Consider the following 26,437-nt stretch of genomic DNA (forward strand, 5'->3'; position numbering starts at 1 on the left):
CAGCAAGTATTGATAGAAGTTAATGCTTCTCAATTTTTCTGAGAGGAAAATACATAGAAGCTGCAGAAATTAGATAAAGAAAGCTGGCACTGAAGAAAATACAAGAAAGAGAAAGTTTACATACTTCAGTACTTCTATAGTGTTATCCTGACTCTCACTTATCCTCCTGCACAATCACCCAATTCAGTTCAATTCAGTTCAGTTCAATTCAATTCAATTCAATTCAATTCAATTCAATTCAATTCAATTCAATTCAATTGAACTTTATTTGTACAGCACCAATTCACAACATCATCTCTGGGCATGTCACGTAAAATCAATTCGATCCAGTCCGTTGTCATTCAGTCAGTATTCGTACAAGCCAATAATAAATAATAGCCTGGTTAAGTTAAGGAAACCAACAGACTGCAGTGAAACTAAACTTTGATTCAATCCTCCATCCTGAGCAATCATGGGGCAACTTTCTTTAAATTAAACTTCATCTCACTCCTCTTGTTCTTACACTGTCCCTGCTCTGCAGTCTCTCAGATATGATGCATTCTTAGTGCTGTTATAGTCAGCTCTTCTTCATATCTCAGAACTTGTTCCTGCTTATGCCATTTGCACCTTCTGCCTGCTGCTTATGAAAGTTATAATAGATTTACCGTCATGCTCATAAAGTAAGAAGCTGCAGATTTATTATCTAATTTTACTCTAGCTTTGCAGCAGTCAGCTCCAGGGTCAATCTAATGAAACGTCAGAGGAAGTTCATATTGCAAGTCGACAGTGATAACTTTGGCGCACATGTCTAATTGGATAATACATCTAACCTTTGCTAATCACTGACAAAACAAGGATTCTGGCTTTCTTTCTGAAAATCTTTCTCAGGTGATGGCACATGGTGGTGAATCAGTTTTTATAATGGAAATCCTTGAATATATACACATTGGTTTTATTACGTACTGTAAGTTATTGACTATGTGTAATTGGATAAAATGTTTTCTGCAGCATACAGGAAACAGAAGAAAAACTGATTGCATCTCTTCTTAATCTCACTCAGCTAAAATTCACCCAAGATGGTCATTCAGCACTGGAGCTGGGCAACATTTAAATTTAGCTAAATGAAATTAGAGCCACTAGTCATTCTATCTCTAGTCTCCCTCAGCCTTTTTAAAAACCACAGCTTATCCTGTTTTGCCTTTGAGTATATCAGTAACTTCTACTGTTTTTCATTTTTTTCTGGGGAAGGTGGGACCCAGTGGTTGGAGGATACCAACTGCTGATATTTTCATACATACAGGCTGTCAAATGTGAAAGCTTAAAGGGAACCCCTAAAGGGACAAACCAGAAGTCTTTAAGAGAAATTTTAATTTCAACTTGCAAGTCAAATTGATTTTTTTTATCTCTCTGCAGTTTTCTGTTGTTATCACTGCTCCTATTTTCTTTAATGGGCTTTTGCACAACAGCTGTAAGACAGCTTCAAATCTGGCACCCAGATATTCTATGTCATCCCTCACATCTAATTTCTGGGACAGTGAACTAAACGCCTCCTCTCTGCTAAAATTGTTGTCTATGTCTTGGATGAGAAGATTAGACCCCAAACCTGAAGGTGTCATAGCCATCATACATAAGTGATGATGACACTACAAGTTATGTTATGCTATGTTTTTATTGTTACCACTTAACACACAGTTTGGGATCAGTTATCTAAACATTATTCATGTCTGTGTTCAATCTACATATAATGAACATAATTCTGACCAACATTAAGTATTGAAGATTTTATTTTTGCATCACTGATGAGGTATCAGATAGGCTGCAAATAATTTAAATCTCTTCAAATAAACAGTGCCAATGACCCGTTCACCACTACAGATGAAAACTAAATCAGATTCACATAAATAAGCAAGTAAAAATAAAATAAATCAAGTGTATTTGTACACTGAGCGATCACTTACTTAGGAAATTTGATATAGAGATCTGCTTGCAATCAGCCACAAAGCATAAAAGGAAAAAGTACATTTGCATTTAAAAACTACTTCCACCCTCCCCCCTGCTTTCTAACTGCCATGATGAGAATGGGAAAGTTAGAGCAGAATGGATAGGTGGGTGGTAATGAAATTGGAACTGATTCAAATAAGCTCTTAATTTCAGCCCAGCATTTATGAAACATTAATGAAGAGTGGATAAGATGTGTTGCTGTGAAGATAGCCAGGGAGAAGCAGGAAGAGCACAGCATGACTTTAAGTGAACTGGCAAGCAACAAAAGCATAATAATGGAACTGGCATGCTTCCCGTTATTACTATGTTGATGTTTTCTATTTTTTTTAAAAAAGATGTAAATGTAACATAGCTCTCAAAAGAAAAGCCAGTGTGACACAAACTGTGGCTTTCTTTGAAGCTGATAGCAGTTTAAAAAATTGATGCACACTTCTGTATCCATTCACAAGGTTCTTTTTTAAACCCAAAATGAATATTTGGTGTGTAAGCAGACAACCCCCACATGTATGGATATGATATGAGTTTACTGAAGGATGCATGCATGAGTAACTTCAATGCTTTTCATGGTTTGAGTCTGACTAACCTCAACCTGTTAACACAGCAGGCTGCCATCTGTAATGAGGATCCATTGTGCCTGCTGTGCCTTCCAATCCGTTGACTTATAAACATCAGTCGTATTAAAGAATCCATTTAACATGTCCTGCAGTTGTGCACTGAATATACACTGCTGGAATTTCCAAAGAAACTCTTCTGGTTATTGATCAAAATTGTTGCTGCATTTTCAATACATGTCAAAATGCATACACAAAACCACATTAATACATGGAACTATTACACACAGTATGTTTGCTATGCGTGCATGTATACATCTAAGATCTATATAACGAGCATGCTGACAGAAAGACTAACACAGATGTGAACACACATAACCTTATTTCAATATATTTCTGGGGGCTCTGCCTTTAATGAAGAAACATGTACATATTTGTGTCACTCATTCTAATCACCATCATCACAATTGTCATTTGAGTGACTACAGCTCTTACTCCTTAAACAAATTTTAACTCCACTCCCCAATGAAAATCTTCATACCTTGTCCTAACATAGGTTGGTCCACATTCATTTAGACTAAAACATATAAAAAATATATATATATATATTTTTTTTTTAGGTATATAAATGATGTATTTGACAATTAATAATTAAAGATGTAATAAGTATAGTAGTAGTAGTGGTAGTTTTGTTGTAGTTCTCAGGTTTTCATAAATTGTTTGGAATCAAATTATGCATTTAATTTATTATGCAGCCAGTGGTTAATGGATAAACAACTATATACAGATTGCACTATTCATAACACACATTTCAAATGTCAGCTGTTTTCAAGACAAACAAGTCAAACTGCCTCTGGTTATTTAACAAGGCAGTGGAAGGAGGGAAATATCTGGTAACACTGAACATTCATCTGCTTTATAAATGTTAGATGGAATGACTTTATATAGATGTTTTAACACAGGTGATCTATGTACACAGTTAAGTCTACATGCAAAACAGAAGCTTAAACAGTTACAAAGATCTGTATAGGCACAGCTTGCACATTTCTATATTCATGGATTTCAGTCCTCGTTACATCACATGAATGACACAAACTGCAGCCTAGAGATGCATAACCATTCCACAATTTATTACTGTGTATTGTTGTGACACTACTACATGTTTGACAAGTGGACAAATTTACCTTTTGCGTGTTTTCTGGTAAGAATGGGCTGCATAGATCCAAAGACATGAGGAAACAGGGCTGTTGTGCTGTACTGTCTAGTCATCAAGAACAACTTGTGGTTCAGATATTTTCCCTGGTACATTTTGGTAAGGGCATATAAATTAACTTAATTCCAGATGGGCATCATATAAATTAAGATTAGAGACCCCTTATGTTTTTACTGTTGCCTGTCTAGGTTGGAACCTGGAGGAGTGGCTTAGGAATCCACTTCACCTTACAAATCTGGGTATTACAGTATTGTCTTAACAAAAGCAACATGACATAACATGTGCTGTTCTTTAGTTTTACGATTATCTGATCCCACTACTTTCTTTGATATGACGTTAAAGATGGACCTAAACTCTATACACAGAAGTCTCAAATATGAACCGCCTGGAATACCACAATTTTGTAGCACATTTAAAGAAATTATTTCTCTGTGTTCATAACCAAATGCCTTTTTATTCGTAACATAAAATTAAATAAGATTTCATAATAGCAATTTAGGATTTAGCATTTAGGATAATTTAATTGCAACATGTTTTAGATTTGACCAAGATAGGTGATGGATTCCACAGTTTTCCAGTTTTTGAATTCAACAAATATACTACAGCATTCTCATATGCTACTGAAGATCAGAAATCTGGACAGAGAGTAAGATGCATGCAGAGAATCAAGCACAAGAAAACAAGTGCCCCTTCTATTCCCCAGACAACAGCAGTGAAACAAAGTGTTAGTAACAGCTGGAAGAAACTGGAGGAGATTCTGCATTGGGAGACTGCCTCTCATGTCTTGTCTTAACTTCAGCTCTCACTGCTACAGACCCCTGTTGTTCCTTCACCTAACATTTTTCTGTTGCTTGATTGTCTCTAAGGAGGGAGAATAATGACAAGAAGGGTTCTGACTGACAAAAACAAAAGCTGTGCAAGTCTCTGCAAAACTTCACAATGAGTCACAAATATGCATTTATAATAAAAATACTGGAATGAGCATTTAGCCATTGTGCCAAAATGAATCATTTACATGGAAATAGACAGTCCCTCTGACATATCACTAATGCGTGTAACACTGTATGATTAGAATATTACTCCTTACTTAGTTTAATTACATTTTAAAGCATTCATTTCAAAATGCCATGAGTCTACTTAATATGCATTACATATAATTAAAGTGATAAAGTGTGAAAATATCTTGTAATGCTATTGTTCTGGAAGGCAAAAATAAAAGGGTACATATAAGTTACTTTTTTCTGCAGTGTATTTGAGTTCAATTTGGAGTATGTATGTCAGATTTAAGGTTCACTACTGAGAGGATGAGAGGGAATACAAAGGACATGTGGTAGGGGCATGAGTGGAAAGGGAAAGAGTGGGTGGAGTGCCAGGGGATTGGCAGGAGTGACAAGATGTGACAGTGAGCACACTGGCTTGCAGGGTGGTTGCTACTTTACACTCCAATCACACAGCCCCCCTGTCCCCCAAGATATTTTAATCTGATCCCCAAACCCGATGAGACGAGAACACAGCTCAACACTCCTCAAAGGAAAACAGGGGTGAGGCACAGAGCAGCTGCAGGATTTTACTGGCAGTTTTCTTTTCTTCCACTTCTTTAAATGGGTCTTTAATTTCATCACTAAAATGGTTGTCCCTTCTCTCATAACATTTTGCTTTATTTGTGACTGTGGAGCAACGTTCAGTGTGAATGAATGATCAGAACAGCCAAGCTTGAAGTAAGCTGCATACTTCATGTGTGTTTTTGCTTGCAAGCATACAGCACTACATCTGATTGGATTAGTCAGAGAGAGACATCCATCCCTTTACCCTCAGCCCTCTCCTACTAGTAAGGGGCTGTATTATCGATCCTGAACAGCTCCATTTCCTTTCTCTGTCCAAACTTATTAAATGCTAAGCTTTCATGCTGCCTGGCCTAAACCATCTGTCTTATATATGTATATATATATATATATATGTATACATTTTTCTTTCATTGGTCCTTGTCTTCCACCAGCTGCCATCAAGCTCTTGCTCTATCTCTGTTTTGTCATTGTATTTTTTATCCCATTGTGTAGATTCTACAAACATGCTTGTCTTATCTTAATCTACACCCATTTCTGTGTTCTCCCTATCCTTTATCTTCTGCATAACTCCTCTAGCCCCCATCTTTTTCCTCAGTTGTCTTGACTGTAGCGAGCAGCACCTCTGTCACTCTCACTTCACTTTCTCTCTGTTGCTCTCCAGCTAATGCTAAAATTATACTGCAAGGGATGTTGAGTTGTTCGAGGTATCAGTTGCCCTTTTTTATTTTCTTTTCCTTTGGGGAAGATTATTTTTTGCCTGATTTTTAAAGGGGAAAATGCTCATCAGGTTTCTTCTAGTGACAGAATAAACACACCTAATCATACTATGGAATGTATAAAGTCCTATTTTTCTTCAAGACGTTTTCTACAACACTTTTAAGTATTGGGTAAATTTGTTGGCATGGAAATGTTTTATAATGATGGAAAATTTTCAGATTACTGTTGATGTGAGCTAGCAGATTAAAACGTCTTCTTCATCCTTTTACATTGTGAAAAGCCTGCTTGGTGGCAGTATTGATAAAAAAAAGAAAAAGAAATGAAAACAGCAGACAGAAACAAGCATTTTCTGAACTTGGTATCATACTTGTCTGTTTTTCTGTAGGCTCTTTACCCAAGTCCAGAAGAAGGCTGGCAGATCTACAGCTCAGCACAGGACGCAGATGGAAAGTGTATCTGCACCGTGGTTGCACCAGCCCAGAACATGTGTAACCGCGACCCACGCAGCAGGCAGCTCCGCCAGCTCATGGAGAAGGTGACAGCTGTCAATAACTCACTCATTCTGAGACTTGACTGTTACCCACACAGACTCACAAACTACCACACACTTTGTCTGGCACCGTCTGCCACATACATCTTGCTTAACCACATAACTGATCAGTCATAAAGAGGAACATGACATCAAGTTTTTGAAGCTTTTAAGAATTTCTAAAACTGGAATAATTAACTGACTCTGAAAAAGAAATTACTTTATTACTTATCCGTTGAATTGGATCTAATAAGCCTTAGTGTTTAGTGTTCTTTTCAAAATTAAACTTATTAGATGAATGTTAAGGAAACAGCTTTTGACAAATAAATATAGATGGAATATCCATTGCGGGCCTACTTATAGAAGGCAGTAGGCAATTAGCCAGATCAAGTTTTATTGTGCTTTCAGTCTGTGTAATGTTATCTAACTCTTGTTTCTGTGGCCCCTTGTGTCATGTAAGATACGGAAATATATGTGATACATGATTTGCTCTTTCCAGCAAAAAATCAGTGTATTATTTGCATGCAGCAGAATGTTATTGACCTACAGGGCAGCATATGTAAATGCAATATCCTGCTTGTGTCTTGGTCATTCACAGACAGATAAATCCAAGGTTAGAGAGCAGGTTGTAGTGGATCTCTACTATCAACACTGACTCTCCAGGTCTGGAGCCAATACACCTTTTAATTTGTTCCAAACTGTCTTTATACATTAAAAGATAGAAGCTTAGAAACTTGACGGGCCATGGTTAACTGCATTTTTATCTCTGCTGCTCAGTCAAGTAGAGATGATAATGTTTGATTATCAACATCACAGTGTTAGTGAAAGAGAAAGTCCAGTGAGGAAAGATGGAGGTAAACATAAATGCAAAATAAGCACATACTGTATTTACACTTTTTGAAGTTTATCTTTTCCTCTGACAATTTTTGCTCATATATCAAGCTGTAGATGTTTATATGAACAAAAGCTTTACACACACAATTTACAAGAACTATGTTCCAACAGAAAAAGTTGATTTTGACAAAGAGGCACACTTAATAAATCAATACAATCCCACAGTAGTTTGTTCAAATTTTTCCTCTTTTTGTGTGTGCTTGAAAAATAAGAGATAAAGAAAGTGTATCCAGTTTTAAAGAGTAAAAATATCCATGGTGAGTTTGGAGGGGTAATAGTACAATAATAGAAAGTACAGAAATTGTAGTGTTAGATAGACATACAACTACTGATTTGATGGTGACTTGGAATCAGGTCAATCATATATATATATATATATATGTGTGTGTGTGTGTGTGTGTGTGTGTGTGTGTGTGTGTGTGTGTGTGTGTGTGTGTGTGTGTGTGTGTGTGTGTGTGTGTGTGTGTGTGTGTGTGTGAGAAAAAGCTTATGATAAAGTGATAAAGTGTGTTCTCTGTACACACTCCATATTTGCTCATATCTAATGCAACCCAGCTTAATGAGAACGCCTGTGGTCAGCGCTATTTGAGCTACACACAAGTGAAAGCCACAAGTTAAAAGACTACAGGAGTTTCTTTGTATGTGCACATAATAGATCACTGCCCACCAAGACATCCTCATTTGAACTCAGAGCATGTGGAGGAATTGTTTGAGTGATCTGGATCCACAAAAGCTCTCCCTGGCAAAGAAAGTCAAGGGTAACAATGTCAAAACTGCCCTCTGCTCAGAGAATGCAAAGTAGTTTCATGCAAAGCCTTCATTTGCACTTTGTAAAGTTAAAAAAAAAACTGCAATCTTAAGCAAAGCTGAGTCTAAAGGATGTCTGTAAAAGACGGATTCTAGCTAACTTCCAAACATATTACCTTTTGGTCTCTCTGACTGGCTGAGTGAGTTGAGATTAGATCAAATGAAAAAGTGTATGATGGTCATACATCCACAAAAGCACACTTGATGCCAAACGAGTCATTGCATTAGAAATAAAGCAGATATACACACTGCCTGGAAATCTGGAATGGTGAGGAAAGACATAAATAGTACTGCTAACATCACTGGAGGATGGTGACACAGCATTTTTTTAGATTCAAGGCCACAAAGATTTTTCATCTTTGAACATTCTTTTCCCTTCATATATGTACTGCAACAGATGAGGAAAATATTTTGTGACCAAACCATTCTTCAAGCAGTTAATGGTACATGTGGGAGACAAGCTGGGTGTAGAAAGTTGTGGGCTGGACATGAGGTAATTGAGTGGGTTGTCAGGGCGTAGGCAAGTGCAGCATTTGGTATAAAAAAGACTTTGTCAAACTGTGACCTATGAGAGGTGGGTATGTTTGGTTTTTCTGCGTATCTTTTCTGTGCCTGGAGTTTTGATGGTGCATGTTTGTATAGATAGTCCATCTGTTCGTGTGGGTAGTTGGACATATGCACATGAGCCTCCTATATGCACGACTACCATGTAACATTGTTGATGTTTCTATGATTTCTGGACAGTTTGGTGCAACGTGCAGAAGCTGAGGGGGTGTGTGAAGCAGTAGGTTGGTTATGCAGCAACAGAGTGGGCAGACAAAGTATGAATAAGCTTAGTACTTAGCAAAAATTAAACACAGTGCAAAACTAAATCCTCTGAGAATTGAGATTCAATAAACATCTACTTAGCAGCATGTTCGACTCTTCGTGAGCTTCATTATTGAACATCATTGAACTGGGTCCCTATTATCTTTAGTTTAACAGCTATACCTATTCATTCACTAACCTCCACCTCAGAATCTGCTCACTTTTATTCCATATTTTTTAAAGTTATGTCAATAATTTTACCAGAGAATCTCTTAAAGGAAATAAATGATGGCAATGAATGTTATTAATGTAAACTGTAAAATCTTGAATAATACCATGTGCATTAAAAGCACTCGTACTTTTGTCCAAACAAACTAATTTGTTTTAAAATACTGACAGATTACATGTCCTGGGGTTTAATTTTTAAATGATATACATCCCAGACAAGTACATTATAAAGTACAGAAATGGTATTTTATGAAAATCCAGGTAAAAAAAAACATTTTCTTCAAAAGTAGAATCATCATCACTAACAAGTAATTCTATATACAGTAATTGTACTTTTAATAAACTTGGTAAAGAAGCAAATAATGAGCCTGAACTCACAATAGTCACTGAAGGTGTGGCTGCACTGCGGTCGGCAAGAAAAAAAGAAATCCTGCTTCTCTCAGCTGTGGTCTTTTTGCCTGGAGTTTGCATTTTCTCCCGTTTTGTCCTTGTAATTTGACTCCCACCAACAGTCCAAACACATGAAGTTAGGTAAACTGTAATTATTGTGGTTGTTTCCAGTGTGTACATCTCTGTAGGAAAATACAGGTACAGGTACAATTTTATTATTCGGGTTCAGGATTGTTCTTCAAAGTTACTGACAAGATTGTGCAAAAGCGTACCAGTTTTCAAGGTACAGTGCTCACAGTTTACCTGGACTAACAAATGTTCCTTTTTGGAGCCATTTCTGCAGCTTGATTTGTTAAAGTTTATGTCTCACATTCAGAGTCTCCACATTTCTCCATGTGTCCATGAATCATGTCCCAAAAAGGGCAAAGAAAAAGGATTTAAAAAGAATGTATCAGATGTGTTTGTAACCTTTTATCACTCAATATAATAAAGATTCTTAATAATTAAATATAAGCTGCAATTTGTTCACCCCATTACTTGTTCTAAAATCCCAAACAATTTGGTTTCACCCAAGTTCCAGACACATATCAAAATATTTATTTTTGTTTAAATTACTGTTGTAGAATCTGAGGAAAACCTTTCTTTTTTTTGTCTAACTATGATTAAAAAATCTGTTTAACTGCAGTCATTTGATCAGGGAGGGAGAGATGTAGAAGATGCAAAGCTTTTTATTCTCTATAATTTATGCAAGCAGGTAGAAAAGCTCATGGCAGGCCTCAGTTTACAGATTTTTCATCAACTTTCAATGTGCTGCAGCTGTTTTAACAGATAGGTTGCTCTGTGTTAAATTGCCTGATCAGCTTTAATTATGGATTCAGTTTTCTTGACTGACAGAGATGTATGGGTCCTTCTACCCCTTCTGCTTATCATTCACATTGAAGGATACAAGGAATCTTAGGGGTGCAGTTTGCATTACTGCATTACTGAGTCAGTACTGAGTCCAATAAAGTCAGTCAGAAAAGACCTGACTGACCTAATTTCTTAATGTGATACTTGTTGGGCATCATATGTAAAATTGTAGATGTGATTATTTTTTTTCTGTGTGCAACTAAGGCACAGCCAGTGAGTGCACTGTATAGGTTGCTAAGGAAAGGGTAGAAATTATGTGAATAGAGAGGTTATTATAAAGAAGCAGCACCAAAGAATTCCTCTCCATAAAGTGAAATTTCATTTCTGTCAGTTTCGTCATCCTCTGTCGCTTTTATCAATCTTTCATCGAGTCTCTTGAGCTTTGCTTTTTCCCTTCTGCTAGTTTCACAGTCATAAAGTAAAATACAGTCACAGTATGAATAGCATTGTTAAAATCTGTTATAGATAGTTGAAGTGCAACAAAGAGATCTGAATTTTCTTTAACCAATAAAATTTCTGGAAAACCAAATGTACATTATACTGTAATTTCTTACCCTTTGCTTTTAAAACTAGATGATTTTGTAAGCTGTTTATTCCATTTGCAGTGCAATTCCTTTCATTTTTTTTTCCATACTAATATTGCTTTATTAACTATGTTTATTCCTAGAAACATTATCAAAATTATTGCACACTTTTTATTTGCATGTTACTGAATTCCGTCCACAACAAGCTACCCCAAACAAATCTGGATTAATGTTGGATCAGTTATGTTATTTCTACTGTGTTAAATTTCAAGGTTTTACCTTGTGTGTTGCTACAGATTGTGTAAGCAGGGCTTCATTTTGCTTATCCCTCTTTTTTGTACAAAGCAGAAAAATAAGAGATACAACAGATTGCACAATTTTCTTTTGGTGCAACATGAAGACACAATCAATTTTTTTTTTTTTTCTATAGCTGCTTATCCCTGGGGAGCTGCAACTAATTGCAGTTAGCAGTTAAGCGTAAGCTGACAAGGACAAACTTACTGAGTTACAAACACACCTTCAACTGAGGACACTGAGTTTTCAGTCTGGAAAACAATGCAAAAGCTACAAGTATATTAGACTTGAACATCTTGTGATGCCATAATAAAAACCTCTTAGTGATGATGACTAAGAAAGATTGGTAAGAATAGGGCTTGTTTGATTAATTGATCTAAATAGTAATAAGCATGGAAGGAAACTTGCATTTGTACGGAATAAATGATGACTACATGCTCTGAACATAAGCTAAATAACCTTCAAAATTTAATATTAGAATAACCATAAATTGCTGTGTGCTGTTTTTGCATGTGACAGGTTCAGAACATTAGCCAGTCAATGGAGGTGCTGGATCTGCGGACCTACAGAGATCTACAGTACGTAAGGAACACAGAGAGCATAATGAAAGTGGTCGATGGAAAGCTAAAGGTGGTCTCTGAAAATCCCCGCAGTCTCAATCCAAAGGGCTTTCAGGTAATTGGTTGTGTGTCACCTCCTACACACCAGCGTGTATATACTAACTGTCAAGCAAATGCAGATACTGCTGATGTGAAATTGATTTCTAAATGTTGCCAGATGTAATGCAATCTCGTTGGTTCTTCACAGACAATAAAGTTTGCATGGCTTTTGATAGACTGCCTTATAAACACTGATACATATATTCAGTTGTAATACTATATCTGAGTTATTGGGTCATGTACCAAGGTAGGCTAATATAAGTATATTCACACACTAAATTATTAAAGACTTGAACTAAGAAGAAGAGTGTTTATTTTAAATCTATTTTACTTCCTGCACTCTGCACTTCTGCTAGGACTCTATAAAGTTAACATTCTGGTGTCTGCATTTAGATAGCAGGTGCATATTTTCACATTTATCTCCACCTTATCTCTGTGGAAGCAAAGGCTTAGCTGCCATTATCAGCGGGCTTTTTGTCTTCCTGTCAGCAGGCTGTCTTGCCCAGACTTCCTCAACATTTCTCACACTCATACAGATATTAGATGGCCCATAAAATAGTTTGATTAAAAGATGCCCTGATAAATGGTAAGTGTGCTTTGCCACTGGGCTCAGGTCTCAGCGACGAGACAAGCATGAATGGCCATGTTTTGCATTCAGTGTTTTATGGAAGTCAATCTAGTTAAGGAAATGAAAATGTCTTTGAAATTAGTCAGTTCACCAATATATCCTCAGATGACTGGAAATGCAGTCAGCTGTATTTTATCACCACCTTTGTCTAAGTGCACTCTTAACATTTAATTCTTATTTTTAAAAAAAGAAGAAAAAGAAGAAGAATTTGACCAGAGCAGGTTGGCTGATGAATGTGCGCAGCTTAAAGTTGCCAATGGCAGAGCGTGGAAGATTAACGAGAGCGAATTTTCGCAGCTTGAAAAAGTGAAAATTAGATTTATGATGTGGCGCCATGGAGCTGAGAGCTGCTCCATCACCAGATTTACGATAAATCCTAACAAGGAGGAAACAGCCCCTCCTGTGGCGGCCTTTTATTGATGCACCTACTTCTATGCTGAGCCATTCAGCCTTGCTCCTATGCTGCTTCACACGCTACATAAAGGCACATTGTTCTTTTTCTCTCATCATTAGTCATTTCATTTAGGGTCAAATTTAAGCATTCTTAACATATGACAGTGAAAAAAGCATAAGTGTATCCAAGACCAAGATTTTATGTCACACAATGATTTGTTAATGGGAATTAATCTGAGAACAAATATTATTTTAGTTTAAGAAAAAAAAAGAAAAAAGTGCACTAGCACAATAGATTACGGGATTAAAGATTTTTAATTTTTCAAATACATTAAGATTAGGAGATGAAGTTATAAGAAAAGCGGGGGGGATTTTAAAATTCTATCAAATTTCCATGAATCCATCCATTAGTCAATACACCCATTAAATCGCACCGTGTCAATAGAATTAAGCAGTAACAAGCTAAATCAGATAGAAGCAGACAAGTTAAGCTCTTTGACTGAGATACAAGTGAGCTGTTAAGGTAAAATGACAAGATCCACAACTGTGGAATCTGCTTTACTGACTTGCTCTGGCAACCTCATCTTCCGTCCTCATTATTCACCACTCCTCTTCTTCCTTCTTTACAATATCAATTGTAGGAGTTGAAAGAGAAGATGAGTCAGGTACTCCCCCTGCTGCCAGTGCTGGAACAGTACAAGGCTGATGCCAAGATGATCCTGCGCCTTCGGGAGGAGGTGAGGAATCTATCCCTGGTTCTTATGGCCATCCAAGAGGAGATGGGAGCTTATGATTATGAGGAGCTGCGCCAGAGAGTTCTGCTACTGGAGACCAGGCTCCACTCCTGCATGCAGAAATTAGGTAAGAAATAAATGGGAATGAGCGCATGTGGGTTGCTTAAATTAAGATTCTCTAACAAATGTCATTACAGCATTTAAGCAATTAAACATGTGACAACACAGTAAAGAAAGAAATTGGAAATGCTCACAACTGTTACACACATTTTCACTTTGCTCAGATCTCAGACTATTTGCAACAACTGGAAAAAAAAAGTGAAAGACAGGCAAAATTAATAATTAATTGTGTTCTAATTTAGGATGGGACTTACAATTACGATTTATTAATTACAGAAAAATTACACATTTTAAAAAAATTTACATATTTAATTGCAGTTTGCGTTCCAAACAATGCGGAACATTTTTCAGTGCATGATTTCTTAGAACAGTGATACTGATGCACACGTCAGTGTTCAGCTAACATAGTGGTGTATAGTTTACTCTTCTCAAAAGAACCTTAGGCTGAAAATTAATCATGGAAAGGTGTTTTTTTTTTTTAAACTGTCCTGTCCAGCATCATACAAGCATAATGATGGTCTGGCTGCTGTGTTGTGCAGAACAAATATGCTTTGCCAAGGGGAGCTTTATGGGTATAAGGCTCCTCTGATTAATTTATTTATGGTCACATTTGCATATTATTTACTGTTGTTTGTTTACTTTGAATTATGGAATCTATGTAATCTTGTTGGACCTGACGAGAGGGGACAGCAAAAGGAGGACAGCAAAAAGAAGCAAAAAGAAAGAGAAGACAAAGATATAACAGATAGAAGGCAACGACCCTTTAACAACTGCTACACCTGTACAAAAGCACAACAGAGAATTTTCTACAGCTTTTACAGAAAAACAAAGCTGACGATCATCAAGAGTTTCAGCATAATAACCAACTCAACAACAAAAGATAAAAAAAAAAAAAGAAAAAACAAAACAAAAAAAAAAAAAAAAAAAACATGTATTACAACAGCAACCCAAGTACCAAATACATATTCAAAAAAAAAAAAGGACTTACTGTATAAACCCACTGGAAAACTCAGTGACTGTGTCAGCATTGCAGAGCTGGAGGAATGAGGAGTGATCAGAGATGAGTGTGATCGTGCAAATACAACCATGCCTCTATGGAGGCTAGAGGCAGACTAGGGCGAATCGTGGAAAGTTGCCACTGGCTGATCCCTCCCTGGCTGGCAGTCAGATAGTAGAGCTGGGAGATACAGCAAATTTTGGTATCAATCTGATACCAAGTAAATCCAGGATAAGTATCGCCTATATCGATACGATACAGATACTTTTTGCTTGAAATTTCACAATAATTTAATGATTTTGCCTTTAATTGATGATAATGATTATGATCATAATAAAACTCAGTACAGAGATTTAGGGAAAACAGTGCTCCATCAACATTGTGTACAGTAGGAATGAGTGACTACTGACCTCGACTCAGGACGTTGTGGGTTGGTGAAGGGAATACTTCAAAGACCTCCTTAATCTTACTGACACGCCTTCCGACGATCAAACAGAATCCAGGAATCGTGTCATGGGCTCCCTTGTCTCTGGGGCGGAGGTCACTAAGGTGGTTAAAAAGCTCCTCAGTGGCACGTCTGCCCAGAGTTCCTTAAGGCTTTCGATGCTGTAGGGTTGTCTTGGTTGACATGCCTCTGCAGCATCAAGTTGACATTTGGGACAGTTCCCCAGGACTGGCAGATTAGGGTGGTCCTCCCCTTCAAAAAGGGGGACCGGAGGGTTTGCTCCAACTACAGGGGGATCACACTACTCAGCCTCCTTGATAAGGTCTATTCAGCTGCTGGAGAGAAGGTTCCGTTGGATAGTTGAACCTCGGCTTGAGAAGGAGCAGTGTGGTTTTCATCCCGGTCATGGAAAAGTGGACCAGCTCTACACCCTCTTCAGGGTCTTGGAGGGGTCATGGGAGTTCGCCTAACCAGTCTACATGTATTTTGTGGACTTGGAGAAGGCGTTCGCCCGTGTTCCCCGGGGACTCCTTTGGGGGATGCTCAGGAAGTATGGAGTGCAGGACCTTTTGTATGAGCAGTTCGTTCCCTATACGACCGGTGCCAGAGCTTGGTCTGAAGTAAATCAGACTTGTTTCCAGTAAGGGATTGGACTCCATCAGGGCTGCCCTTTGTCACAGATTATGTTCATAACTTTTATGGACAAAATTTCTAGGTGCAGCCAAGTTGTTGAAAGTATTCAGTTTGGTGGCCTCAGGATTGGGTCTCTGCCTTTTGCGGATGATGTGGTTCTGTTGGCTTCATGGGGCCTTGATCTTCAGCTCTCGCTGGAGCGATTTGCAGCTGAGTGTGAAGCAGGTGGGATGAGAACAGCACCTACAAATCAAACCTTTTCCACAGCTGGAAAAGGGTGGAATGTTTTCTCCAGGGCTAGAATGAGGTCCTTCCCCAAGTGGAGCAGTTCCAGTATTTCAGGGTCTTGTTCACGAGTGAGGTTAGGATGGAGCGGGAGATCGACAGGCGGATTGGTGTGACGTCTGGAGTGATGCAGAGTCTTCATCGGTCTCTTGTGGTGAAGAAGGTGCTGAGCCAAAAGGCAAAGCTCTTGATTTACCGGTCGATCTACGTTCCTACCCTCACCTATGGTCACGAGCTGTGGGTAGTGACCAAAATAATGAGATTGCAAATACAAGCAGCCGAAATTAATTTTATCCTCAGGGTGTGCGGGTTCTCCCTTAGAGATAGCGTGAGAAGCTCTGTGACCCAGGAGGGGCTCAGAGTAGAATCGCTGCTCCTCCCCATCAAGAAGAGCCAGATGAGCTGGCTCGGGCATCTGGTCAGGTTTCAAAAGTACGAAATGGTTGCAGAAAACACTCATTTACACATTTTCTTAATTAACAAAACATTTAATGTACATTATATTATATATTCTCTTCTGCTTCTTTGTCTCACAGGCTGTGGAAAGCTCACTGGTGTCAGTAATCCCATCACAGTACGAGCATCGGGGTCAAGGTTCGGCTCATGGATGACAGATACCATGATACCAAGCTCAGACAACAGAGTGAGTCTTTCAATCTTTCCCACTTCACTTTGAAGCTGAAGAAGCACAGAGGATAAACAAAGTCAACTGAATTCTATCAGCTGCTCAATGATAAAGAATATCCCTCACAGCACTGCTGCCATGGTACGTCAGTGACTGATTGACTGCTTTGTCTGAGTAGGACTTCTGAGCTCTAGAAGATACTGAGAGAAATGGGAATGCAAAGCTGAGTCACTGATGGATTGCATCGCTTTTCCTCCTCCCTGTCTTACAAACTCCACCTGATTAATCACTTCATGATCAGTGGAGAAATGAATGGGTTGTTGTCGTTTTTAAATTACCTGGGTAATTACCAAGAGTTTCCCAAGTTTCTCTGGACTCAGATGATATTGTAATGACTTGGATGATTAGATGTCATGTGGGTATGTAAGGGTAAAAAAATATTGTAAGAACCAGATAGAAAAAGACTCAAGGGATAGGGCTGTGAGAAGGGGATGGAAGAGAGGAAAAAGTGGATATTAGGGAAAAAAATTACAGCTAATAAAGTTTAAGAGGAGAGATGAGTTTGGCCTTTCTTCGACAACAATAAATCATAACAGGCTAAATAGCTGTTGCGAACAGAAAAGGTCAGTTTCTGTGACTGAATGCATTGGTCTTTGTCTTTAATCACCTGACTTCCTGAGATCAAGTTAGACTCTTAAGGTCATTTTCTGGATGGATATAAAAGGCCAGTCGCGTCAAGATCTGCATCAATCATCACAATAATAATTGAGAATGGTTACTCAGAGGATAGAATTCAGAGTTTCAGTAAGTACAGGATAAACACTTATTGCTCCATAATCTGCAGCCTCCATAATTTGGCTTCTTTACAACTCCACCCAAACTCCCTCCATGCCCATCCTCTCCCCTCGCTGCAGTGCTTAATCATACACCTCAGAAAGAGCCAAGAATAGGACAAAACAAGAAAGACTGAAGAAAGAGGATCAGAGAAAAAACTGCATCTGAGCAGAGATGTTAAGGACAAAATAAATATCTAATCCAACTGTTTAAATGAATCAATTAAAAAGCTGAACTGTGCTTCAGTGGAAGCGCTGAGGAAATGAGATGGGAGATGCAGCCAGTGAGACGCGGTGTCAGTGAGATCCGCTGAGAGTGCTTAAGGAAAAAGATAGAGTTGCTAAATGGATTGATTTCCTGTAAATGTGAACTGGAAAGGGCAAGGAGCACAAGCAGTCGTTGCCTGCAAAGCACAGGCAACATCTTCACCCTCATGTAAAGGATCAATAGTTCTGCACACACATCTACTTATACACAATTGCATGAAGGCACATACTTGTACTTAAACAAATAAATTCACCACACACACACACACATCAGTTTTAGTTTGCTCAAGGGATTGCTACTGACAACAATAAATCATCATCATAAAGGGCATTTGAGTAGAGCGGTGTTTCAGGTGCAACACATCAATAATCTCCTTAAGATATTTTTATTAGTTCTTTCAGTTTGATTTCTCATTCCAGTTGGATTCAGTTTTGTTTATACGCTTTTTTTTTCTTTTTTTTTTTAACAGGTGTGGTCTATGGATGGTTACTTCAAAGGGCGACGTGTTCTGGAATACCGCACAATGAATGATTTTATAAAGGGCCAGAATTTTGTGCAGCACTTGCTGCCGCACCCTTGGGCTGGCACCGGCCATGTGGTCTACAACGGCTCACTGTACTACAACAAATACCAGAGCAACATTATCATCAAGTACCACTTCCGTTCTCGAAGCGTTCTGGTACAGCGCAGTCTGAGCGGGGCCGGCTATAACAACACCTTCCCCTACTCCTGGGGCGGCTCCTCTGACATCGACCTGATGGCAGATGAGAATGGCCTTTGGGCTGTTTACACCACTATCCCCAATGCTGGGAACATTGTCATCAGTCGCCTGGAACCTCAGAGTCTGGAGGTTCTGCAGACCTGGGACACTGGCTTCCCTAAGCGCAGTGCTGGAGAGTCTTTTATGATCTGTGGTACACTGTATGTCACCAACTCCCACCTCGCTGGTGCCAAGATCTACTTTGCTTACTACACCAACACATCCAGCTATGAGTACACAGACATCCCCTTCCACAATCAGTACTCCCACATCTCCATGATGGACTATAACCCCAGGGAGAGGGTCCTGTACACCTGGAACAACGGACACCAGGTGCTCTACAATGTCACACTCTTTCAGGTTATTAAGACTTCTGGAGACTGAGGTCTAAACAACTGACCCACTCAAATAATGCTGTGATCATTGTTCAGGAGAAACAAATGAGCTGGGTGGATATGGGTACATGTTTTGGAAAGGGGCTGGGATTGGGAGCTTCAGTATATGGGGATATGATTTTTTTTAAAGAATTTCAATCTTCATAGAGTGCTATTATTCACATTCTCAAAATACACTCTGACAACCGAGTCAGTAAAGATATAAAGACTGAGAGCTTCTCTTTTTTGTTTATGTGATGAGTAAGCATGGTTCTTTTTATTTGTGATGACAAATAAACATCCTCTTTACCATTTATGATGTTGTATTTTCATTGTTGTTCTGAGGAAAGATGTGGGCAATGATTCCCTTTTAAATGAAGGGAATATGCAAGTAATTTTTCTTTGTAGAATAATAATATGGACTGCACAGAAATAGCTAATTGCATATGTGGTGAAACAGAAGCTATTTTTCAGCTTATAAGCTAAAATCCCTAAAAGCAGAAATTGTTAAATTCCTAGAATGTTTAGCCATCTCACATGTGGTGAGTTTCTTCTTCAGCCAAATCATAAAATGAAGAGGTGACAGCATGTGAATACTGACAATCTCTTGAGCCACATTACAGCATATCTTTCTAAAACAGTCAGTCCTGATAAAGAAGCCAGGGCAGAGGCTTCTGTGCATTCTGGGTAATAAAACTGCATGCTTATATATACACAGTGTTAAATCCAAGAGCAACAACCACCACCTCCATTTCATTTTATTTTACCAAGGTGAATTGCAAGTAAACGCAAAGCCTCTGGTTAAAGGTGCATGTGGTGGTTTAAAAGAACACAATGAGAACGAGGTAAAATGCAAGAGGTGTTTACAGTTGATCCGAAATGACGTTTTGGTTAGTGTTGCTTGTCAAGCATCATCTCCTGTAATCTTGTTAGTTGCAGTTTTTTCCTTGGAGCTTTCTGCAGACACACATAGGGCCAAACGCACACCCTTTGCTGCATCTTCTTTATTATTTACGACTGAAAATAATCCAGAAGCCATTTTGGCATTTTCTCTCCTATAGAGGACAGTTTGACAAAAAAGAGACAGCCAGCAATGCTGTCCATTTATTCTTTTCATGTTTAAGGTTGGCGAGGATACATTCATTCTTTGCAGTGGACTCAGAAGACATAAAACAAAATAGGAGGTCCTTCTTTTTGTCCTTTGTAACCATGGTGATCCTATTCATTCCATGACCTTTCTATCAATAAGGGCAAAGCTGAAGAGAATTTGATGAGTTCATACGCTGTAGTGGCTGACATTTAAAACACAATACAAACCAAAATGATAAACAGCATTTCAACAATATCAGAAAAAAATAGTGTGTGTAATATTCACAGTAAAGGGAAAAATGAATGTTATGGCATTGAAATGATTTCATTTATTGTTTATCTAGATCAAAAAGCCTAACCAGGGATGGGGGCTGTAAATTAACCTTTGGCTAGAAGCCTTGTGTACACTGCATCTGTTACCTAATGGGTGATAATGTTAAATTGTACTGTCCCTGCAAAAATAAATAAATAAATAAAAATAAATAAAAATATCAAATGTAGACACCTGGATAACAAATAATGTAAAGTTTAAAAAAAAAGAAGTGGTAAAATGGTCAAATTGCAGCAGCTGGTGAGGAAAAAGGGAAAAGATACTAACCCTATACCATATGTGCAGGCAATTATGAAACAGTGCAAAAGGCTGCTCACTGTAACAAGATGTGCTTAAAAGATCGTTTTTCCTACCAAGACTAAAGGTTACAGTTGCACCAGTACAAAAAAAAGGTATTAAATGTTCAACAAGACTGGTTATGGCAATGACTGCATAAGAGGGAACTACGCTTTCTCCTTAACTGAGAGCAGGGAAGAAGAAGTGGCTGCACACAGGTAATGTAATCTTTGCTATAAACAAATTGAGGCAGGAAAAGCATTCATCTAAAAAAACAGAGCATCTATTCATTTGCATTCATACAGTATTCTCTCTTTAGACCTGCAGCTAAATGGATTCCACAATGTTCAAAAATGGGACAAATATAAAATATTTCAACCACATGAACAACACATCTAGTCAAAATAAATGTGTTGGTGTTCTTATCCTGTCTTTTTTTTCTTTCTTAAATTAATTTTGCTCACACATTCTTAGAAACGTTTTAAACTCTGTTGAAAAAAAATCCTGTGATCAGCAAATGTTTCAGGAAGATGTTTGAATTCTTGGCTCAAATATATGTTTGTTTGTTTTGTTTTTTTTGTTTTTTTTTTTGCCTGCAATAAAGGTGCTTCCAGTAATTAAACCTTATTTATGTAAGCACCACTGACTGTGCCAGCTCAGACCAATGGCTGGAAGCTGAGAGTGGCAAAAATAGTGATTAAAGATTGTTGTGTGATAAACAGTTTCAAACTGTTACATGTTACTTGGCTGGAGTATCTCATCCCCGTGTCCCTGTCAGAATAAAGTGCTTTCGCCAGCACTTGACCAGTAAACAGCCAGGACCGTTGAGCAGTAGTTACGTGTCCTCTGTTCAGGGCTGTTTTGAGAGTAAAACACAAACTGGATTGAATATGAGAGTACTGATTCAGGAGACCTAAATAATATTGAAAAATAACTAACTAAATGGAATAATTAATGATTTTGTGTAAATTGCATGATTGTCCAATTTTCAAGGTAGCTTTGACACGGCTCATTTCAAATCCAGGCAGTAGAGCTACTAGAGCATTGTTGGGCTAGTGTGAATTCTTCCTCTCCTTCCTCTTTTTTCCCTTTTGGCTTATCTCTCTCTATTTGTTAGACCACATGACTCAAAGCACTATACCCACAGGTAGCTCTGAAATGATAATGTTTATGTTTGTTTATGTATGTTATGCAATTATCTTAAACAGTTTTATCTAGTCTCTTTCTAGCCTGATTTCATAACTGCTGAATTAGCCTTGTGTTTTAAAAATGTCTCATCATCCTTCATTGACTCAGGGGTCATTTATAAAACTTGCTGATCTGAAATCCTTTGAAAATTGAAAAAGATCTGTATAACTCATTGATGCTTTCAGATAGTGTTTTTAAGTTCATGGAACATGTTCACATTCTAAAAGTCATAAAGATTTTTTCTTTTTTTTTTTTTTTTTACCTTTTACTTAACATACACAAATACTAAAGAAATTCAGTGTCTTCACTGACCAACTCCGTTGTATGTATAGAATATAAACAAATATAGAATTCAAGTTAAAATCTTTTTCCATTTTTCTGAAAATGAGGTTTGTATTTAAAATGTCTGTAAGTCTGCAAGGTTTTGTAGGATGAAATACTAAGTTATTTGACAACGACACTATTCATAATTTAGTACAGGTTTGAGAAGAGTAACTTTGAGTCCAGCAGAGAGAGGCTGACCCAAATATCTTTGTTTCCACCTGATTTATACTTCACATCCACAGATCAAAGCTACTGCACTGATACAGAATTTAGGCCATGTCTTGTGTGCTCACATCTGTTTTTAAAGCAGCCCAGGCTTTGATCAACCTATCCTAAGCATTCATCCATTCTTGCTTTTGGGGGTATTTTTCTCTAAGTTCATACCCAGAATCCCAAATATAGTCTCTTCCCCACCTTGGATGTCATCATTTTTGGATAGTCCCATAACTTCTTCTTCGGTCAGGCTAATTTGATGCTTGGACCAGCTGTTGGAATAATGAAGAGGAGGGGAATCATCAGCAGATTTTCTGTTAGTCATTGTTTGTCTATTTCTTTCATGGAATCAGATGGACTTTGCATGTTTTAATTGTACCAAACTTTATCTGCTGACTATCCACTGATTCCAAAAACTTAGAGTGGTCTCACAGTTGCAAAACAGCTGCAAGTCATTTTGCAACTACACAACTTTGTTTATGTACAGTGACATTTGTAGCATATGCTACATAACATGCATAATATATGCAGATAGCTCAATATGGAATCGCTCAATATAAAGTGTGTATTAAAAAAAAAGAACTCAAAATAGTGCAACACCTGAAATGCAAAAAGTTATTCTTTGAATGATGGTATATTTTTCCTTATAGCAGTCAGCTGTGACTTTATGAGAACTGCAGAGCTGTAATGGTCTATCAAAAAAACAGTGGCTTTAGAGATAAGGTTTGTCTTGAAAATGTATGACCAATGCAGACTTTCTATTAGGATGCAATACTGACCTAAAGAAAGCTCTCAGTATGAGCAGCCTTCATTAATGCAAAGCAGAAATCCAAAAGCAACAATTGACTACATAGCGGCTTGGCCATTTTGATTTACTTTAAATAGTCGTGAACATGCATTTTGACATGGACTTGAACTGACTGAGTGCAGGTGGCAACAAAAGAACTGCTTTGATAGAGTGCATAGGTTGAGATTCATAGACAGGAGAAGATATGCAGGCAGCAACTCAAGAATTAAGTAGAAACAGTTCCCACTTTGTTTGTTTGTTTAGATGAAACAATCATCTTTGTGAGTGCAGCTGGTCCTGAGACACTTCTCTTTGATTAAACTGCAGTGTACAAGCAAACTACAATCTATTGTCCCTATTCATGCAGTACTCACACCTTCCTTCTGGCTGGAATTTTCACAAATGTTCTTGATCCTGCTTTATGTTTTGATGTAAAAATTCATTTTTATTCACTGTATATTTTTGCATCATCTTCCTAATTAATTGTGCCCTGCCAGCACGCACATGGAAAATCACTTCCTTTCCTTCTAAATCACAATAAACAAACTTTTCCTCAATTCAGAGCTGCCTGAGGTGACACTGCTCTCTAAAACGGGCTTTGAGCATTTGTTTCCTCATGATTAAACATAACTTGTACTCAGGTTCCTTTCCTCCCCTTATTTTCATGTTTGAACTCAAAAGGACTGCAATGGTGTCAGCATGCAGAGATGGGAAAACAGGTTAGCAAGAGAGAGGTAAATTTACTCACCTCCTCAGAGAACCTTGCACATTGACGGGCTCTTTAATTATGTTTTGAACTTTTATTGATTCAGCACTTGCATCTCTAACCTCTTTTCTGATTTGTGAGTGGTAGTAGAGTCCTTCTTCGCTGCAGTCATGGGTGATTCCATTTCATAACCTTGATGTCAGGACATCATACACCTAACCACTGCAGTAAAGGTGTACCATGAAGCACTGAACTGAGTGCTCTCTTGGAGCCTTCATATCTCATTGTAATTACAGTAAAGCGGAAAATGATGAAAGCTCAGTTGTGTCGTCAAAAGAAAAGAGGTCAGAATACCTAAACGCAAACATCACAATGAGGCCACAAACATAAATAAAATGTCTGATATGTGAAATTTAGCGAATATAACTTATAAGAATACTGCAAAGTCACTGAGTATTCTTTCCTCATAATGAATTGAGTAGGGGACATTTTTTAAATTCTGAAGCAAATCAGTAATTATGGAAGTGAAAATTTTATAGAACACTTGTCAGTGTTATACAACATATAATATGACCTATCTTATGATGAACAGTCGTAAATCTGTCAACTAATTTCTTTAAGCCCTCACTTGTCTAATGACTTAAGATACTCGCAAAGGAAATTAAATCACCAGCAGAAAAAAAATCGAGTAAAATTAATTAATTAAATTAAGGCCCCATTTACCCCCCAATGCTGAGAAAATAAAATTCAAAAGTTTTGTGTTCTGGCCTCTTGTTTACACAGTCACAGTTTTTGGTGGATAAACTGCAAAGGTTTGACAACGGCTTTCAAGGTGAAATTTTCTGACAACTCAAGGCAAGTCCCATCCATATAAACAGGAAGTGGAATCTTTTGGCAACGATGACATCTTTCACGCCATCTTGCACTTGCATACTCAGACTCCACGAAAAACGCAACAACAATGGCGGACCTCTGTGTCATGTTTGTCCCACTACATCTTTTTAATTTATTTGGTCTGTTGGAGCAAAACCTGTTTCTGGTGGAGTATTTATACTATCATCGAAGAAGTCAATGTCACTGTAGGTTACATGTGCCAGAAAACTAGCGGTTGACACTTAAAGCTGGGTACACATATGAAGATTATCGGGCTGTTTTTGTTAGATCATATTTGGTCCAGCGAAATGTCTGGCACTGAGGACTAGATTCTAGATCGGTTGTGGTACAGCATCGTTATGTGTGTGTTGTTCTGTGCTGTGATTATCGGACCACACTACACACAGTACGATCAAAACTGTTAAATGCCTGATTTTTTATCTTCATGTGTGCGATCCTTAACAGATAAAAAATGTCTTCAGATTTAGAAAATCCTTATGTGTTTACCAGCCTTAATGCTTCTGTTGTTGTGTTATGCTTTGGGGTGTTTGCGGTGAGGATGCTACATACATGGGTGTGTCGTTACAAAGTTTCACTGCCCACTAGAGGCCTGGCATGCACATTACATCATTTCATGTTGTCTTTGCGTTTTCTCCTGCATGGACATAATTTTCATTCTGCTGTTGTCTAAATACATTATTTTTGCAAAAATGTAAAGGAAAAATATTTGTGTTTTGCCTGGAAACAATGTTGTGTAAACAGAACCTAAAAAGATCTAATCTTTATGTTAATGCAACATTTGACTACTTATTCAAAGGAACTTTTTTGTTAGTGACACTGTCACCTGAAAAGCATAAAAAAGAGTCAAAAATTATACTATGTACCACAACGTCAGAGTCAGGCAGGGCTACATCGCAAGCAAAAAGTGTTTTACCCTGCAGTGGTATAACTACAGTATAGGGATGTCTTAGTATTATGGAGTTAGAACATTCTCCACTATTTCCACAGTTCTGTGGAGATTGATCTGTGTGGACTATTCCCACACTTGCTATTCCTTCCATGTTTGGTATGACTCCCTGCAGATTGTCATCATTGTTATCACTGGTAGACAGAAAATGTTCATGCTGTATTTATAATTTAGGTTTTGACTTTGTGGCTCCCTAAACACATCTAACTCTTAAAAAGTTATTATGACAGCACATGCCAGAAGCTATTATAATTACCAAGTATTACAAACAAATTAATTATTCAATATTTTCTACTGCTTTAACACAGGTTAAGCACAGTTTGACCTGTCTAAACTTTAACTTTAATCACTTCAGTGCATGATAACATTTTGAATAATTTCTTTTTTTTTTTTTTTTTTTTACAAAACCAACTTCTGCACAAGGCTAAATCTTTAATCAAGCACAAAGAAATTTGAGCCAAAATAGCTTCTTTTTGGCTGCAGGCTAATAAATATTAACCTAGTGTGGTTGTTGGCTAGGA

The 26,437-nt window shown here is 37.8% G+C and overlaps 1 protein-coding gene across 3 annotated transcripts in view; it reads left to right on the forward strand.

Moving 5' to 3' along the window:
• olfm2a (olfactomedin 2a) overlaps positions 1-19,476 on the forward strand; it is a 46,844-nt gene extending 27,368 nt beyond the window's left edge. For all 3 annotated transcript variants that reach the window (XM_041976765.1, XM_041976746.1, XM_041976756.1), the window contains exons 2-6: positions 6,412-6,561; positions 11,928-12,083; positions 13,730-13,949; positions 16,839-16,945; positions 18,498-19,476. In XM_041976765.1, coding sequence (XP_041832699.1) covers positions 6,412-6,561; positions 11,928-12,083; positions 13,730-13,949; positions 16,839-16,945; positions 18,498-19,172 — 1,308 coding nt within the window. In that variant the 3' untranslated portion in view covers positions 19,173-19,476. The remainder of the gene's footprint in view (positions 1-6,411; positions 6,562-11,927; positions 12,084-13,729; positions 13,950-16,838; positions 16,946-18,497) is intronic.
• The last annotated feature ends 6,961 nt before the right edge of the window (positions 19,477-26,437 follow it).

The sequence above is a fragment of the Melanotaenia boesemani genome, chromosome 2, assembly GCF_017639745.1.
Source record: "Melanotaenia boesemani isolate fMelBoe1 chromosome 2, fMelBoe1.pri, whole genome shotgun sequence".
Classification (NCBI taxonomy): Eukaryota; Metazoa; Chordata; class Actinopteri; order Atheriniformes; family Melanotaeniidae; genus Melanotaenia; species Melanotaenia boesemani.